This window comes from Anarhichas minor, unplaced genomic scaffold, assembly GCF_050575085.1.
Source record: "Anarhichas minor isolate MPS153535 unplaced genomic scaffold, ASM5057508v1 ptg000021l, whole genome shotgun sequence".
Taxonomy (NCBI): Eukaryota; Metazoa; Chordata; class Actinopteri; order Perciformes; family Anarhichadidae; genus Anarhichas; species Anarhichas minor.
In genome coordinates, this window is record NW_027466467.1 from 5,819,175 (window position 1) to 5,837,259 (window position 18,085).

General features: G+C 42.4%; 1 protein-coding gene across 1 annotated transcript in view; it reads left to right on the plus strand.

Moving 5' to 3' along the window:
* itpr1b (inositol 1,4,5-trisphosphate receptor, type 1b) overlaps positions 1–18,085 on the plus strand; it is a 77,670-nt gene that overhangs the window by 24,393 nt on the left and 35,192 nt on the right. The window contains exons 23-41 of the mRNA XM_076096344.1: positions 70–223; positions 758–951; positions 1,043–1,154; positions 1,419–1,473; positions 1,586–1,751; positions 1,887–2,054; positions 2,153–2,224; positions 2,336–2,473; positions 2,993–3,118; positions 3,280–3,480; positions 3,683–3,934; positions 4,528–4,653; positions 4,856–4,984; positions 5,986–6,106; positions 6,221–6,405; positions 8,502–8,650; positions 9,389–9,500; positions 16,995–17,030; positions 17,876–17,923. Coding sequence (XP_075952459.1) covers positions 70–223; positions 758–951; positions 1,043–1,154; positions 1,419–1,473; positions 1,586–1,751; positions 1,887–2,054; positions 2,153–2,224; positions 2,336–2,473; positions 2,993–3,118; positions 3,280–3,480; positions 3,683–3,934; positions 4,528–4,653; positions 4,856–4,984; positions 5,986–6,106; positions 6,221–6,405; positions 8,502–8,650; positions 9,389–9,500; positions 16,995–17,030; positions 17,876–17,923 — 2,544 coding nt within the window. The remainder of the gene's footprint in view (positions 1–69; positions 224–757; positions 952–1,042; positions 1,155–1,418; positions 1,474–1,585; positions 1,752–1,886; positions 2,055–2,152; positions 2,225–2,335; positions 2,474–2,992; positions 3,119–3,279; positions 3,481–3,682; positions 3,935–4,527; positions 4,654–4,855; positions 4,985–5,985; positions 6,107–6,220; positions 6,406–8,501; positions 8,651–9,388; positions 9,501–16,994; positions 17,031–17,875; positions 17,924–18,085) is intronic.

Consider the following 18,085-nt stretch of genomic DNA (forward strand, 5'->3'; position numbering starts at 1 on the left):
CAGATGAGATGTCACGTTGGTACAATTCAGCTGTAAATCATGAATTCTCCTGAATTTTCCTGTCCATAGGTAGTGAACCTGGCAAGGAACCTCATATACTTTGGTTTCTACAACTTCAGCGACCTGCTTCGACTGACGAAGATCTTGCTGAACATTTTAGACTGTGTGCACGTAAACACCATCTACCCCATTAACAAGATAGAGAAGGGAGAGGAAAACAAAGGTAAACCTCCAGCTCCTTTAGGCTTAACTGTGTACTTCATGTTGATCAATGAAGAATGTTTTATGTTGTATCACCACACAAAGAGAGTCAATACTGTAATTGTAGCTGTTAGTTCCCTTCCTCTTAGTGTGAAACACATTAATCAAGCACCGATTTATTCAGTTAAATTCTGATCAACTTCTCATTTTCGCATACAGTACCTGGTAATTTAAAGGGATCGTTTGGGTGTTTTGTGAGGTACTTATCCATAGTCAGTCTATTTCTTAGATAAGAGTCCCGGCCATCAGACAGCCCTTTCTGACAGGTAATTAAAGAAGATGATTGATATGTTGTTAAGTATGGGTTAAAGGAAAATTCATTTTTTATATATATATATATTTTAAAAGTGACTTTTTAACCATCCTACATAATAAATATTTTATTTTTTACTGTTAATTCACGGTGTGTCTCCTATCCAAACTAAATACAAAGAAGACCAATTCACACAAATATTCATAATTTGTGTGGATTTGAATGTTTCTGCATGTACTGTAGCTGGCAGCAATGTGATGAAGTCCATTCACGGAGTCGGGGAGTTGATGACCCAGGTGGTGCTGCGAGGAGGCGGCTTGTTGCCCACCACACCCACTCATCAGCCAGAGGGAGATGTGGCTAAAACACAGATCGAACCGGAGAGAGAGGACATCATGGTCATGGACACCAAGCTCAAAGTCATTGAGATTCTGCAGGTGGGACATCAGGAAAACCGGTTCTTCCTTGTCAGCAAACACTTTGTTTTTCATTTGTATCGTGACTTTTTATTTAAATATTTTCCTTCAGTTCATTTTGAATGTGCGGCTGGACTACAGGATCTCCTGCCTGCTTTGTATTTTCAAACGAGAGTTTGATGAGAACAACCCACAAGTGGACAACGCTGCCAATAACGCCCCAGGTCAGATGAAAGGAATGATGCCCCTTTATTTAATGGATTTAGTTTTTTATAGCAGACATGGTGTTGTGCATGCTGGCTCACTGTCATGGCTTACTGGGACACTTAATGGAGCAGAGCCATCGTGTTTAAACGTAGTTTCACCTTTTCTTTTCCTGCTATGACAAGTTAATTTCATTGTTATTTACCATTTTGCCTCATATAAATGTTGAAATTGGCTTTCTTTGAAATATTGACTCTTTGATTGTTTCATTTTAATAACTCCAGGAAATTTTGACTTTGAGAACATTGAAGAGCAGGCAGAGGGGATTTTTGGAGGAAGGTAATCTGTAGCTTGCTATTCTTTCTTGAGCTATTTTGAGGTAAAAGCAAGATCTTGCTTTAAGATAAAGCAAGAGGAAGTTGATGTAATTTCTGCCCCAATGACTTTGTAGTGAGGAGAACACTCCGCTAGACCTGGATGACCACGGTGGTCGTACATTCCTAAGGGTCCTGCTGCACCTGACCATGCACGATTACCCTCCTCTGGTGTCTGGAGCGCTTCACCTGCTCTTCAGACACTTCAGCCAGAGGCAGGAGGTCCTCATGGCCTTCAAACAAGTATGCCTCAACATTTTCTCTTAATATGTGACAATTCAAAAGTGCAAAACTGATAATTGACAAATGTAGGGAGTTCCGAGAATTAACTTTAAGGGGATGCAAATCTACACCTCACCTCTCTTTTCCTAAATGTAGGTCCAGCTGCTGGTGACCAGTCAGGATGTGGACAACTACAAGCAGATCAAGTCAGATTTGGACCAGCTGCGTTCCATTGTGGAGAAGTCTGAACTGTGGGTTTATAAGAGGCAAGGGGAAGATGGCATGGACGGAGATGGACCTTCAGAGTCTGACAGCAAAAACAAGGTAGGAGAACATAAAAACTAATTTGCCTAAATATAGATTATATCAGAGTTATGCTATACAACTTAATGGACATCTTCTCCTTATTGCTTGTTCAACAGGGAGACTCACCAGGTTCAGATAAGAAGAGTTCAGAAAGCACCAGCAGTTACAACTACAGGGTTGTAAAAGAGGTATGCCCATTTGTAAAATATAATCAGGTATTTTCATGTTTGTGATTTGTTGCCTGCAATTAAAATCCTGTGTGTGCGTGCGTGTGTGTGTGTTTGTGTGTTTGTTTTCAGATTCTTCTGCGTCTCAGTAGGCTGTGTGTCCAGGAGGGGAGCTCAGGGAAGAAGAGTAGGAAACAGCAGCAGAGACTGCTGAGGAACATGGGAGCTCACAGTGTAGTGCTGGAGCTCCTACAGATCCCCTATGAGAAGGTGCAACACTGCAAATGAATATTGTACCGCTGCAGAATATTTAAAGCCCTCCATAGCTTTAACACATTGCACTGCAGTTCCCCATTAACGGAATAGTTTGGATGTTTTGAAGTGGGGTCGTCTGAGGTACTTATCCATATTCAGTGTATCATCTACAGTAGACGGCAGTCAGCAACGCCCCCAGTTTGGAGTAACAGAAAGGATTGAAGATGCTGCTTTGGACAGGGGAAGCAACAAAAATGTGTTTTAGCCATTTTTCAAAAAGGTGTACGCTGTATTAACAATAATTTCCTCGCAGACGGCCCTTTCCGATAGGGAACTGAAGCCCTTACATCCATCTATGCTCTCTTCAAAGCCACCAGACTCCTTTTGAGGAAAACAGTAAATTTACCTCACATTACCCCTGTAGGACTTACACCGACTATGGATACGTATCTCACACAACAAAGAATACGAACGATCCCTTTAATGTACTGTAAATGGAAAAAGCAAAGTCTCATTGTATGTTATCTGCATTAGGGTGAGGATGTCCAAATGCAGGAGATCATGAAACTGGCTCACGAGTTCCTGCAGAATTTCTGTGCGGGGAATCAGCAGAATCAGGTTCTTCTTCACAAGCATATCAACTTGTTCCTCAACCCCGGGGTGAGTAGTGCAGGCATCTCCAGTTTACTCACAGGGAGTGATTTCTACAGTTGACACGGTTCAGTTTCCGTTTTGAAAAAACAAATCTGAAATTCACACGTGACTTTATTCATTTTCACAGACTGTCTTTCTTGTTCCCTCTTTTTTTCCAACTCTCTCAGATTCTAGAGGCAGTCACCATGCAGCACATCTTCATGAATAACTTCCAGCTGTGCAGTGAGATCAACGAACGAGTGGTTCAGCACTTTGTCCACTGCACCGAGACTCACGGTCGACATGTCCAATATCTCAAGTTCCTGCAGACCATAGTGAAGGCCGAGAACAAGTTCATCAAGAAGTGTCAGGACGTCGTCATGGCTGAGGTGCGTTCTATGATCTTTATACCAGACAAAATAACATTTTGTAACGCCAGTAGTGCCTACGACAGAGAAGATTGTTGCTAATATGAATGAAAAGATTGGTGATACTAATGGTACTATGGGGTTTTATGATGCTGACACAAATGGTAACTGACAGATGTAGTGTAATCTTTTGGTTACAAGACTGTGACTCTTCCCCACTCAGCTGGTGAACTCGGGCGAGGACATCCTGGTCTTCTACAACGACCGCGCCTCCTTCCAGACCCTAGTCCAGATGATGCGTTCAGAGCGGGACCGCATGGATGAAAATAGCCCTCTAATGTACCACATCCACCTGGTGGAACTGCTGGCTGTCTGCACTGAAGGCAAGAACGTCTACACTGAGATCAAGTGTAACTCCCTGCTGCCCCTGGATGATATCGTACGGGTGGTCACCCATGATGACTGCATCCCTGAGGTATGAATAACGGATTTCTATCAGCCGGAACATCGTGTGGTTGGTATTGATTTCACTTTGTGAATCTGTGTGTTAAGTTGAGGGGAAATGGCTCCTTTCCTACTTCCTACCCCCCCCTACTTTTGCCGCCATTGCTCGGACCACACCCATCTTCAAACCCGGGCTTCATTTTGATCTCAACTACACACCCTTTAAGTTTCCTGACTGCGTCTGGCACGGTTGGGACAAAATCTGTCCACAGACAGACAGACGTACTCTATGAACACATGGCAATGTACTCAAAATCACTTCTATGGTAGTTCCTGTTACAGTAGGTGAAAACGATACCAGCCAGATGCTGTCGCAGCTGCTAATAAGATAGGTCTTCCAGATGGCAGTACATGCCGATAATGTATATACAAGGACACGGCATGTGTAACTTTCGTGGATTCTGACGCCGTTATTAACATTCTGAGGAACTAACACATGTTGCTGCACACATGCCGGACATGCATGCTTACAGTAGGTGTTCGAGGGCTAGTTTCAGTCCGTGGATCACCAGTTCACCCGTCACGAATGTGGCTTTTTAAGTTGGTTTGTTTGGATCCCAATAGGTGAAGATTGCCTACATCAACTTCCTGAACCACTGCTACGTCGACACGGAGGTGGAGATGAAGGAGATTTATACCTCCAACCATATGTGGAAGCTGTTTGAGAACTTCCTGGTGGACATCTGTAGGGTAAGCCACAATGTGTTCCACATCAAAGTGACTGAGACCGACTGTTGGCAGACAATGCGATCAATAGAGGGAGAGTGCTTTTCTGCTTTAATTTATAATTCAACACAGCATGCAGTGAACATGTGTCGCCTGTCGCCCACATGTAGGAAGTGTGATCCAGTGGCTGTGCGTCATGCTAATATCTTTTCTATTCCTTGCCTAGGTGTGCAACAACACCAGTGACAGGAAGCATGCGGATACCATCCTGGAGCGTTATGTGACTGAGACAGTCATGAGCATTGTCACGTGTTTCTTTAGCTCTCCTTTCTCTGACCAGAGCACGAGCCTGCAGGTAATCTGGAGTATAGCATTTAAAGTACATATCACAAGCAGTCCTGCAATTGCAATTTAAAGCCTATAAATCATGTACGTGCTGAAGTTTAGTTGTTTGACACGATTCTGACCTCTGCATAGATGGCTCGCCGTATGTATGTAAGTAATGGTAACCCTCCCCCACGTTTTGTTTCCCAACCCTTTGGGTGTTTCTCGACAGGCTCTAAATTTTAAGAAGTATCTCCACTGTGTGGGTTTTCACGTTCTCATGGCTTAGTCAGCAGTCAGCACACAGACTGCTCTGTTCCCAGATCTGTGGGTGTGTTGCACAAGATTTTGCCGGGACGTGGTGCAGATGATGCATTCACTCCGCTTCTTAGACTTTGATGTTTTTGGTGTCCCGTCATCCCACATTTTTCCCAGTTAAACTTGACCGTTACCTCCATAGAGCCAATCCCTCGTACAGTGACATTGTGGTGTAGTATAACAGTTTTATGACAGTTTCCCTCTTGACACCCTGTGTTTATCTGGAATTGTTTTGTGCCAAGTTGGCCCCCAGTAGAAATGATTGATTTACTTGTGTGTATGCCTTTGCACATTCTGAGAATTCTGCTTGCTGAGGTTAACCAATATATGATGACATCACGACCCTCTTTCTCTCGCAACAGGCTGCCATTTTTGGAAAGATAACTGAGGTATTTACTGTACTCTAGGGCTGTGGCCAGCTGATAGATGAACTCTGCTAAACACTGGTCTGGTGATCATACTCAGCTGGCCAACTGGCCCCAAAGCTGTAGACCCTTCCACCATAGGTGCTCTAGTATCCTCACACTAACATCTCTAGCACAAATTGGGTTACGGGTTCAACCTAATCAGGGAGCACAATTGGTTATTACATTATTATTCACAGTTTTTCTCCTCCATATATCCTATGCAGTATGTGCTTTGCTTTTATTCTTTACTCTCTCTCTCGTTGTGTTTATTTGTTCTCTTTTAACTTGCTCTCTCGCTGTCTTTCAGACTCGTCAGCCAGTTTTTGTACAACTGCTCCAGGGAGTGTTCAGGGTGTACCACTGTAACTGGCTTAACCCTGTTCAGAAGGCCTCAGTGGAGGCTTGCATTAAAGTACTATCAGACGTGGGTAAGATACTGGGCCAACACAGACCACCAAACTCTGTTATTACTTTCAAAATGACATTGTGGCACACGATAAAGGCACTAAATAGAAATATCCTCACTATTTACCTCTACCCAGCTAAAAGCAGAGCCATTGCCATTCCAGTGGACTTGGACAGCCAGGTGAACAACTTGTTCGTCAAGTCCAATAATGTTGTGCAGAAGAGCATCCTCAGCTGGAGACTCTCTGCCAAGAACACTTCCAGACGAGACTCCGGCCTGACCTCCTCCAAAGACTACAGAAACATCATTGAGAGGCTACAGGTTGGTAGCATAACATGCTGAATTGTTTTCTTACATTTTCAGTACAATCTATTTAATTATACTATCGTATTTGCTATTATTACAGTCGGGGGAAAAAGCAAAAGCACTGGTGAAATAAAACATTGGTAAAATAATTTGTTCTTGGTATTTTTTTGGATATCTTCCTGTCAGCTGTGTGTATAAAGCAGGCCAGTTTATTGAGGAGAACAGAAAGCGGCAATGGCTTTTATGAAGTGCATTAGTGGCACATCTGATGGACATCAAGTTCTTTCAGTCGTGGTAAGATGGTCATATGTGCCATTATGTCAGGCTGGCAGAGATGAGCTTGAATTGGAATAAAGAAGGTACAAGTACTTTAAAACCGCCTCCTGCACAGCATGCAGATGCAGCCGATGTTGTGGTTTTGATTAGATAGACGACCAGCTAGTAGCCACATTTCTTTTAAAATACACAAAAAGAAATAAAATGAATAATCTCTCATCTAAATGCGTATTCTAACTATAAAATATATAATGTCTACAAATTATGAATATAAGACATTTATAATTTGTATATTAAGATATAGTTATAATACATTAAATATGAATCTAATATATAGTGTAAGTATCTACTTATATATATATATCTACATGTGAATAAAGTAATCCATTACATTGGCCATTCAGTATTCATTCCAGCACTCTTTGCACAATTACAAGCATGTTTACATGATAACAATCATACATTTACACAAACACTTCGACTTGTACATAGACATTCTATGTTGTTGTTCATTGTTGCTTTTTTATTCATATTCATACACTTTCTCTTTCACCTACATGTATGTACATTATAGTTAACTGTTTATTTTTTTAACCCTTGTCATTAACAGTGTTTATTTCTGTCTTCCTGAAAATTGTTGGAACCGTGTGATATAGTGAGAGTCAAATTCCTTATACGTGTACACAACGTGTTTCAGATTGTGACTCTGATTCTGTAAACAATGATTAACGTAAGCTTAGACTTTCTTTACATCTTGACTGTAATTTATATATACAAAAGTGATGTGTGATGGTAATATGCCAAGACTACATACAAAACTGAAAAGGTGGTTTCTAATTGCAGCCCAATTTTAGTCATAGGCTAAGCTGCTACACCCTATTTTCTTGTAATGCATGACTCAGTATTCACTGGAAGGCAGGAAAATCTCTGACATGTCTGGTCCAGTTCAGCTCTTATCTCTACTTTCACAGGGCATCGGTTAGGGTGCGACTAAAAAGTTTATTTTATTTTGAATGGAATATTTTCCAAGCACGAGACCAACCTAGGCATAATATTTTCATAGAGTTTCCCAAGTTTAACCAACCCCTTCCCAGGCAGAGAGTTATGTGGTTCTCAAAATGCTTTTCTTTCTATTCCTTGTTGCTTTTATTTAGGGAACAGCATTTCTCAGAATGCATGCTTCAATGCTATTCTTCGTATGTTGTGTTTTTTCACCTCCTAGTCGGCCTTTTGTTCTGCCACTCACCAGACAGCCCACACAGTGTTATAATCCACACCAGACCAGCAGTAGTCATGATGCACCTTCACTTATTTGCATATTTTCACACTAATCATCACCAGATGTGACAGGAAGTGCATAGAGAAGTGGGGCATGGTGGTGCATTATAGGTATGGGTTGCTTTGTTTGAGGACAGTATGTAGTGTAGTGGATGTGTCACGCCCTCTGTTTCTCTTACATTCATTCATGAAGGAATGTCGCAGATATTTTTAGGTTCATGGCAGCTGGATTGCTCTCAGGAAATATGTGATGTGGACGCATGTAGGGGAGATGTTGAGAGATAAGTCAGCGGCTGAAATATTGAACGAGTAATCGAATCTAATCCGACTCTCTCAATGATTTAATAGACTTCAATATATGTGAGACAGGTTACGTAAGAAAAATAGGCTTTTGATTTCTTTTAATCACCTCCATTGGATTCAGTCACGACTCCCTTTGTAATACAAAGATATAATGTCATAAATCATTTATAAAAGCTGTCTTGTGTCAACAGTCGGTAAGGATTATGTATTGTGGTAATACTGCAGCTCTGTTTGTGTGTCCCTATTGTCTGTAGGACATCGTATCGGCGCTGGAGGACCGACTGAGGCCGCTGGTCCAAGCGGAGCTCTCAGTGCTGGTAGATGTCCTGCATCGTCCAGAGCTGCTCTTCCCTGAGAACACGGAAGCTCGCAAGAAATGTGAAAGTGGAGGATTCATATCAAAGTAAGTCTAAAGGTCAGAATTGGGCCCCTGAAGTTTTATCCTGCCGGTTAACGTGGGATGTATGCAGTATATAAAATGCATATTCACCGTAATGGATACAGAGATACATAGAACATTAGTTTTTTCATCTCTAATAATTAAAGGTACAATTACCAACTACATTACGGCCAACTACCTAACTGTAACATAAGCTTAGCTACGGTTAGCCGGTTAGCTGTGACTTAGCTACGCGGCATGGATCTGGCGCAGGTCGCTGTAACGTTAGCTGATAAATAATTGTTTTAAGGGCAAGCTAATAAGTATCGTGGAGACAATGGTCCAAATAAAAGAAAGGAACATTACATACAATAGGCTAAAGTTAATCTAAATACTAATTGTCATTATTGACAAGGATTTTCTAAAAATTCCACAAAATACATAACTAACAAACGCAAGTGAGATGCTGTGGAAATACTTAGTAGTTTAGAAACATATGCATTAAATATGATAAATATTCTTGCGACTGATTAAAACAAGGGCTTTCCCTTTATTGTATGGACAATGATATGCTGTATTTTATCTTTTATCTTGTCCTCCAAATCAGTTGTTCTGGACTAAAAGAAGACCATTGTGCGCATCAGCGAAAATAACATGTAGAGTGTTGAGGTGTGTTCAGCGGTGGAGTTAGGTGGTTGGAGAACTGCGGCTTTCATCAATCCATTTGTATGCACTCACTTTTATTTCTCTCTTGCTGGCCAGGCTGATCAAACACACCAAGCAGCTGCTGGAAGAGAACGAGGAGCGTCTCTGCATCAAAGTACTGCAGACACTGAGGGAAATGATGACAAAAGACCGGGGCTATGGGGAGAAGGTACAATACCCTCTGCGTTCCTGTTTTTCATCATCTGCTTGTTGTCGTGCCCAAGAATCACCCACACACATGAGATAAAACACTTCACTGACATCTCAGGATAATGTGTTCCCGGTCCCACTGCACCAAACGTACTGGAAGACATTAGATCGAAAAACGGTGAAATAAAAGAAGAGGCTGAGCTCTCCTCGGTAGCCGCTGGAGCCTGAACATATAACACGCTTAACAGAAAAAAAACATACGTATGTCATCAAGTCCTTTATTTGAAATCACAGCAGCCAGGGCAGTTTATGAATACTCTCTGTTAATGTCAAGTTTTATGCTTGGAAAAAGCTGGTACATATTTATAAAAAAAAAATCAATTCCCTCATAGCTTTATTCCCAAAGAGCTTTACAAACAATAAGTTCAAATGATTGAATGAACCGTACATCAGCGTAATTAACATTATTAACATCACACATGCTTCGACTATGTCCCTCAACCATTTTACACAACATTCATCGGTTACTAATGACCTCAAATTTAAAACGTATGTTTCCTTGATTTGTGGACTGTGAAAACAAGATATTTATTTCTTATGGTGGTAAGAGCGTTCCTGACCCAAAAAATTCTTACCTAAGAGAAGATCAAACAATCGCAGAAATCAATGGGTACTCTGAAGCCCATTGTATTTTAGGGAGAAACACTGAGAAACAGTTTGTTTACAAAAAAGAACTCCACAGGGTACCTTTTAATAGAATAAATAAGCCTTCACTTATGAGTCACTCCTAAGCATATAACAAAAACATACTTGAAATGCAACATACAGTCTTTTATATTAGAAAGATGACTATCACTGACAACCAATTGAAGTAGAATTCAAAAACATATTCAGAGCTAAGAAATGTGTATTGTATTGTGGTATTTTTTAAAAGTAAGAAAGTTGAAACGTCAAGTCAAGAAGAAGACAGGAATATACTGCATCGACATATGTACCTGTGGCAGAACAAAATGATTTTATCAAAGCTTTTAAAGGGAAGAGCACCTGTAGTTTTATACAGCCATTATAGAATCTAAAGCTTTGTGTGCACATTGCAACATAACAGGTGTCGCATGGGAATAAAACACATGCTCACCACTGCAGATACCCATGTTCCATTTTCTAATTTAACTGGCAGTGATGACGGGCGAGAAGCCAATGAGGGAGCATGTTCTTATCATCGCACTCGTGACTTCTGCTGGTTGGCAGATGATCGTGTGAAGGAACCACACATTCAAAACATGATCGGCCCCAATGTTTGTACGCATTAACGTCTTCTAATGACGAGTAAATAAATACATTTCTACAATACTGCACCTTTTTGTTTTATCCACATATCTTTACTATACATTTCTCTACTGTTTTTAAAGATTAGAACTATGTCATCTGCATAGAAAGTGATAGCTAGCTTTGACCTACACATACGCCTGTGGTGTGGGTATCCAAAGCACTTCACACTTTGTTCATTGACATAATCACTGACATCACTGTGCGACAAGCTTTACATTTGCACACTTGTGACGGTGCTCTAACTCATTAATCTGTCTCTACTAACTCCCTGCCCCCTATACTTTTTCTCTTGCAGCTGATTGCCTTTGATGATGAAATGGATGTGGCTGAGGTTGATCATTTTACTTCCTTTTGTGATGTTACATCTGATTTGTTTCCCCACTAACAACATAGACATGCTTGTGCTGCTCGTAGTCTTTCTGGCATCACGTTCCCATCAGTGACACCTGTCAGTAGCTCAGTCCATCCCTCCCTGTTCTGTGTCTCCTGATCTCCATGTTATAATGTAGCATACTGCTAGCATGTCTAGCTCACATTATGCAATATGCTTGTGTGTTCTGCCTGTATATGGTCGTGTACTAACTTTCTGTACTGGCGTGCACTCTTTAAGGTAGAAATGAGTTTTTAGAAGAATTCTATTATATTGAATACATTCTGGACAATGCAGGGATACAGCTTTTCACCATCCGATTTTAGGTGTACTACTATTGTTCATCCCTTTCGAAATCTTTATTAAGTCTGTTGTAACAGAACAGTTCTACAGCATGGCCATTACAGCGTCTTTATGCAGCTAAGATTGCTCATCACAAATTGTGTGCGACTTTTGGACCTCGGATTTTCCATGGAGGGACAGAGAGTGATTTTTTTCTTCTTTTTTTTTTATGAAGAAACTGTCACACATTTTGCTCATGCTGTAACACCCAGTTGGAGTCTTTTTCTCTTCATACTCGTGTCCCATTAAGGGGATGTAAACCTTCTCAGTCACGCCATCTGATTTTTCATGATTGACTTGCTTGAGCCCGTTCAGGAAACCTAACCACACCCGTCAACCGCATCACCGCGCACAAGGAAGCGTGCATCTACTCATCGACAAGAAGCTCGTGTAAACATTAATGGCATCCTCCTCGGCTATGTGATGCTATGTGAGCTAGCTGTATCGAGTTGAGTACAGTTCCTTCTGCGTGGGGATACGGGTGCCTGGTGTTGTTTCGTAGAAAGAAAGTAGTTCCTACGCGAAACTCCTCACAGCAAGGTCTGTGGATTATCTTGAGTAACCGGGTCATGATTTAGATTTTTTCAAAAGTATTTTTTTTGGCCCTTTGAGCACCACAAGCTGAGTTCCATATAGTTCCGTTATATTGGAGGCAGACGTCTCTACGGCCGATATCTCCAAAACTAGGCAACTCTAGATTGATTAATGGCACTACATGTAAGATTATGTATTTTTGATTTTGGGGTAAACTGTCCCTTTTAATCTTGATAATGATCATAAGTATTAATCAACATCAATGCGATGTTTCTATTTTCTTGGTCACTCAATCTACATGCCGCACGGCCCACTTATGATGGTTGGTGGTGAGAGATCATGTTCTAAGCCCTTTGCCACCATTACATGAGCAGGTGTGAGCGCGTGTATATATATATTTATATATAGCTGGAGATACTTCATCTAACAGATGGGGGCTGGGCTGTGTGCGGAGCGGTGTGCATGTCATGCGTGTGCATTGCAAAGATATGTGTGTGTGTGGTCGTGACCTGTGGCCTTAAGGAAGTGGATAAAACAGGTTTCTCCTTTCTGTTTGTGATGGTGAGTAGATGTCACGGGGGTTATGGCTGTGACTACAGAGGAACTATATCTGATATATGACTACTGATAAATATCACAGAATGGGACCTCCCACACACAAATCTATTCATAGTTCGTAGGAGGTTTGTTTTCGATACTTTTAGCTAAGCTATTTGCTTGATTTTTGTTGTTGTTTTAAGATTTCATCAAAGTTTTAGGGCACTAAAATAACCGTAGGACCAGATCCTTTAGAACACCCAGAGATCTTTTTAAAAAAAAGTATCCCGCAGCACTTCAGTTTCCTCTCATTTTGACTGCGGCAGTTGTCTTTATTTGATCTTTAAACTGTCATGTGTATTGTCCAGCACTTCTTTTGTTACTTTATATAGAAATGGACTGTAAAATTTGATGAGAACAGTCCTTATTCCCTAAGTCCTTTATGTTTTTAATTCTGGTGCTTTCAACCGTATCAAAAGGTCTTCATCAGCAGATGGAGCTTATTACCAGTTACAATTTCATTTGTAGCACTTGTAGGACATGTCATCCACTCTTGTCCTCCGAAATAGTTTGTCAAAATTCAAAGTCCACTTTCTAGCTTTTTAGTTTGGAGCCTTTTTAAATGAGCAGTCCTAAATGTGCTATGGAGACAGCTACTATAAGCTCATCCCAATGACAACCGAGCAAACTCCGTCCTCTGATGAGGGCTGCCTATTGTATACTGAATGCTCCGGTGAAAAGCTAGTCAGAGGATATTGTGTTGCGTGTGTTCAGCACAACATATATTAATGTGTGCCTTCTTCTTCTCTCGAAATCAGTAAATTTGTCAAAACTGAAAGCACACTTTGTCAGAGCGAGAGGAATCTGTGCCAGCAGGAAAATAACACTCAAGACAGTAGACTAGTCAGTTGATCAAGAGTGCGTTGAGTGCAAAGGAAGTGAACATAATGTTAGCAGGGGAAATGGCGAAATTGTCGGAAAGGGTCTTTCCAGAGTTGCCAGGAAGCGATATGCTCTCAGTTTCTCTGTTATGTCTCTGTCTCATTTTCCCCTCCTTCCCTCTCTCCTTATGCGTTCCGCTCGCTGCTGCAGCACTGGAAATCCCCGGCTTCCACAAAAACAAACAGGGCTGTTCTCAGAGACCAGCCCTTTTGTCTCATCAACTCCTCCCATATGCATCTGAAGAATGTCCAAAACACTCCCTCAACCCCCCCCCCCCGGCCAGCACATGCTCCATGTCACTCATTCATGCACACACTCTCGTATTAACAGCAGCGTACCAGTGCCCCGACTGACGGCTGGCAGCATGTGTGCGGATATCACTCGCATGGGAGAGAGGCAGACCAGAAAACCTCAACTTCCCCCCCCCCGAGCAGGAGCGAGATAAACTGGCATGATGGACGTTATGTAACCACAGCGTTTAGCTCTCTGACCTACCCTAACACACCCGACTCCCACCCAAAGGTCTCTAGGAATGAGTGCAGCTGTCACTTTCACTACCGTTTGACAGACTCCTTTCATACCTCTAGTTGTTGCATGCCCAGTGTGTGTGTGTGTGTGTGTGTGTGTGTGTGCGTGCTGGGAGACTGATGAGAGAGAGCAGGATAAACGCAGAGCGATGGTTACGCCGATTAGCAGAGGTTATCTCCTTCTTCCAGAAATAGAAACGTGATAAAATGCGAGCCCGGGGGGGAGGGGGAGAGGGACCAAACGAGACAGGATCGACCCGCAGCCCTCGTCGTCGGGCCCCCGATCATATCATTTACTGCATGTGTTTGTCTTTCCCTTGGCGTGCATGTGAGCGTCTTTGTTTGTGAGACTGTGGGAGGTCGGAGCGGTCAGATGGAGACGATGTCTCTGTCTTATTCTGGTGATGTAACACGGTTTGCAGAGGAGGACGGTGCTGAGTGCGTAACCCATACATGTAGCGAGGGTTATGTAAGGGACTATTTCTATGCTAGTGTGGTGGTCTGTGTGTGTGTGTGTGTGTGTGTGTGTGTGTGTGTGTGTGTGTGTGTGTGTGTGTGTGTGTGTGTGTGTGTGTGTGTGTGTGTGTGTGTGTGTGTGTGTGTGTGTGTGTGTGTGTTTCTCAAGCTCTCCATCATCTCCACATTATCCCGGCCAATTACTCTCTGTTTAGCTAGAGATTTCTCGATAACGGTTTCCTCTTTTTACGTCATGCATATTTTTTTTTCTGACCGCATCCGTACCGCACCCTTGATACATATTATTGTTTTGTCCTTTTCACTTTCTCAGCCGTGCTTTTATTCCCCCCTCTGTGTGCTATCTATCCAGCTGCCACTCCCATCACTGCCAGACTGCCCTCAGATAGACTCCAGCTTGTCCTGGTTTATCCTGCTGCCTGCGACTGTGGGTGAAGTCAGGAGACTCTGGGCTGTTGTTTGTTTTGTTTTTTTGTTTCTCTCGGTCACCAGGGGGCGCTGCAGACGTGCCTCAGCAGCACACAGCAGCTGGCCCAGTTTCCTGAACTTAATGCTACACGATTCTTGGGATCCAGCCAGCTCTCAGGAAGCAGTTACATAACAGCCAACAATTTTCTCTCCTTTTTTTTTTTTTTCTCTCTTTTCCTCCCGTTTTCCTGGAATATTTAAACTCTCCACTGATGTGTGACCTTCGCTGGTAATTGGCATTAAAAATTCTGCAGAGATGTCTTCAAGGACACAGTAGCATTGGTGCAGGGAGGGGATTTACTTTAGGCGGTGAGCGTGCACTTAAGCCAGTGCTATACTAAGCAATCATTCTGGCCTTTTTCGCTGAAGACTTGTTTTCTTTGATTATGAACAGCCGATTTCCTTTCTGACTTCCCATTAAGGTGAGGTGAAGCAGTACTCACCGGGTCTGGCTGTTTTGAGATATAGTGAGCCTGACTTTATCGTAAACAGACAGATGGTTCGTCCACTGGAGGAGTATACAGATTATTCTGGTTAGCAAGATCATACGACTTTAACCGCAAAACGCTCCGAACCCCATCGAGTTTTTAATCACGCATTCTTGGAAGCATAAGAAACGGAACTGATGCTGACAACTATGGCGTCACGCTGTCCAGCTGATGCATATTTTATAATCCAGAAACATCACAGGCGAGCTGTTGACATATATAACATAGCAAATGAGGTCAGATTGTACAAACGGCGGTTGTCATGTCCCGCCGGCGGTTTAATTTGTAACTGAATTAGAAGAAGTTCGCAATAGTGTTGATTGTAGCTTCGGCCGCATTGCGTGATGCGTCACCGTTTTTCTGTGGAAGTCAGTGCGCTGACGTAAAAGGGGGCTTGATAAAGGGGAATTCCTGTCCAGTTGCACAATGAATCAGCATAAACAGCATGACTTTGGTTACAGAGGGTGCCATGATGTCAGGTTGAATGTTTGTTTAGTGCATTCGCTGCAGTGAAGGGGTGTGTGTTTGTGTGTGTGCATGTGCGTGTGTTTATTGAGGTATAAAGCTTTGTCAGTTAAATAAGTAGTTTACTTCCTTGAACAACTGGATTTTCAATGCCCAAGCATATCATCAAATTATTTTTATTGTACTTTTCAGACTATATAACTGACATGCCATTAGCAACAGCAACCCATAAAATGAAATGGTAATGCTTTTAACTGAATGGTTGGACCTGTTTTGTTGGCTCCAGTAGTTTAGCAACAACACTGAAATTTAGTTTTTCTTAAAACCCATTGCAGCTTGATTTTTAACATTTCATGTTAGGGGATTAGTTGTGAAAAAAGTGACAATTGGTATAATTTTGTATCTTTGTCAAAATCTTCTGTGCCACAAATAACACATGGCCTTTTATAGCAACCAATATGCACACTGAGATGAATGTACATATTGGCGCGTGTGCACATTTTTTTCTTTTAACCCCTATATTTCTGTGACAGGCAGCAACACTGTGCAACAGGAGGTTAACAGTGAACCACAGAATACTAAACAGACCACAGTGGAGCATTGCATAAGGTCTCCGGCATGGTGAAGGTCGAAACACAGAGTTTCTGCATTCTCGCTGCAATCGGCCGATGCTGCTCCTCATCCGTGCTGTCCCACTACATCCGCTCCATGAAAACACCCAACACGCACTGAGCATGAAACTATTTCTCACATACTGTGAGCAATCCATTAACACCAAGGTCTCTGAGAGCGATGTGTTTTCTTTGCTCCGCATTGTCTCTGCCCCCGGATCTTTAAGTCACACACATGTATGATGCGCGGTTGTGCATGTGAACGGCAATCTTAGTGAGCAATCAAAAGGCCAGATACAGAGAAAAAGACATGAGCGGATGGCAGCCTGTAGAGACGAGGAGTTTTTAGGTGAGGGTGCTACTCTCTGGAGGCAACGTAACTAATTCATCTTCTCTGACTAACATCATCCTTTTATTTCCAATCAGCTGGCACCTCCACCCGAGCCTGAAGTCCCTGACGAGGTGTGTTTAAGACCCCTACTGGCCCGCTGATATGGGTCACTGCTGATCAAAGATCTGTCATATTTATACACTAACTTCATCCCATTACAGTTGTCCTCAGTCTTAGCACCCCCCCCTATGCTGCATATCGCTCCCCACCGTATAACTTGCTCCATATCCCCCCGTGTATGTATGAGCACCGTACCCGCTCATCCATTTTGCCCTCTCTCCCGCCTGCCTTTCGTTCATCTTTCCTTCCACCTCTTGGTTTTTTGAGCAAAGTCCAGTTTCCTGTTCTTCCCTCGGGGGGGGGTTAGAGTCATGGGTGAGGTGTTTTTCCGTGCCGGATTGGTGCTTACAGTGTGTGTCAGTAGCTCACGGCTCTATTATGTAACCTGGACAGGTTTTTTTTATTTTTTTACATTCTCCCTTCTTGTTGTCATGGCTTGTGTTAGCTTGTCATTCTCTTATGTAAATAATTTGCCTCTGTGACTATAAAATAATATGAGAGGCATCGGAGGCCAAAGGTAAAATGCTTGAAATTCCCCCCACCGGACTTTGGGCATAAATAAGCTCCGAAAATAACTTTTCTTTCTGAATGCTTAACTCATATGTAGGAATATGTTTTAGAATGAACAATAGTCCTTTCTTGCACGAAGCCTTGCATGACTTTGACTCTCCCTCACATCTTCCCTGACACAAGCACTTCCTTCTTAACGGCATGATCTAATTGGCACCCAATCCCCTGCATGCTAGTAAAGTGACTAATTTGCACTGAATTAACATATTTTGTTTTCTAATTTCCTTTCCGACCTTTTTTTATTTTTTTATTTTATTGCTTTCTGCTAACTCACCTCACCTTTAAGGAGCTTGATCCCAACCAGCCGCAGAAGCAACTGGAGGATCAGAGGAGGGTAGGTACCGAGTTTGGTTTCCTCCTCCATCTTAGTGATGGTCGACAACTGACTGACCGTTGGGATGCCCTCACAGTCACACTGCTTCCACTGCATGGCACTCACTCACTCGCTCCCTTGTCACTTATACGATGCGTGACACGTGAGGCACGTCGACGGATG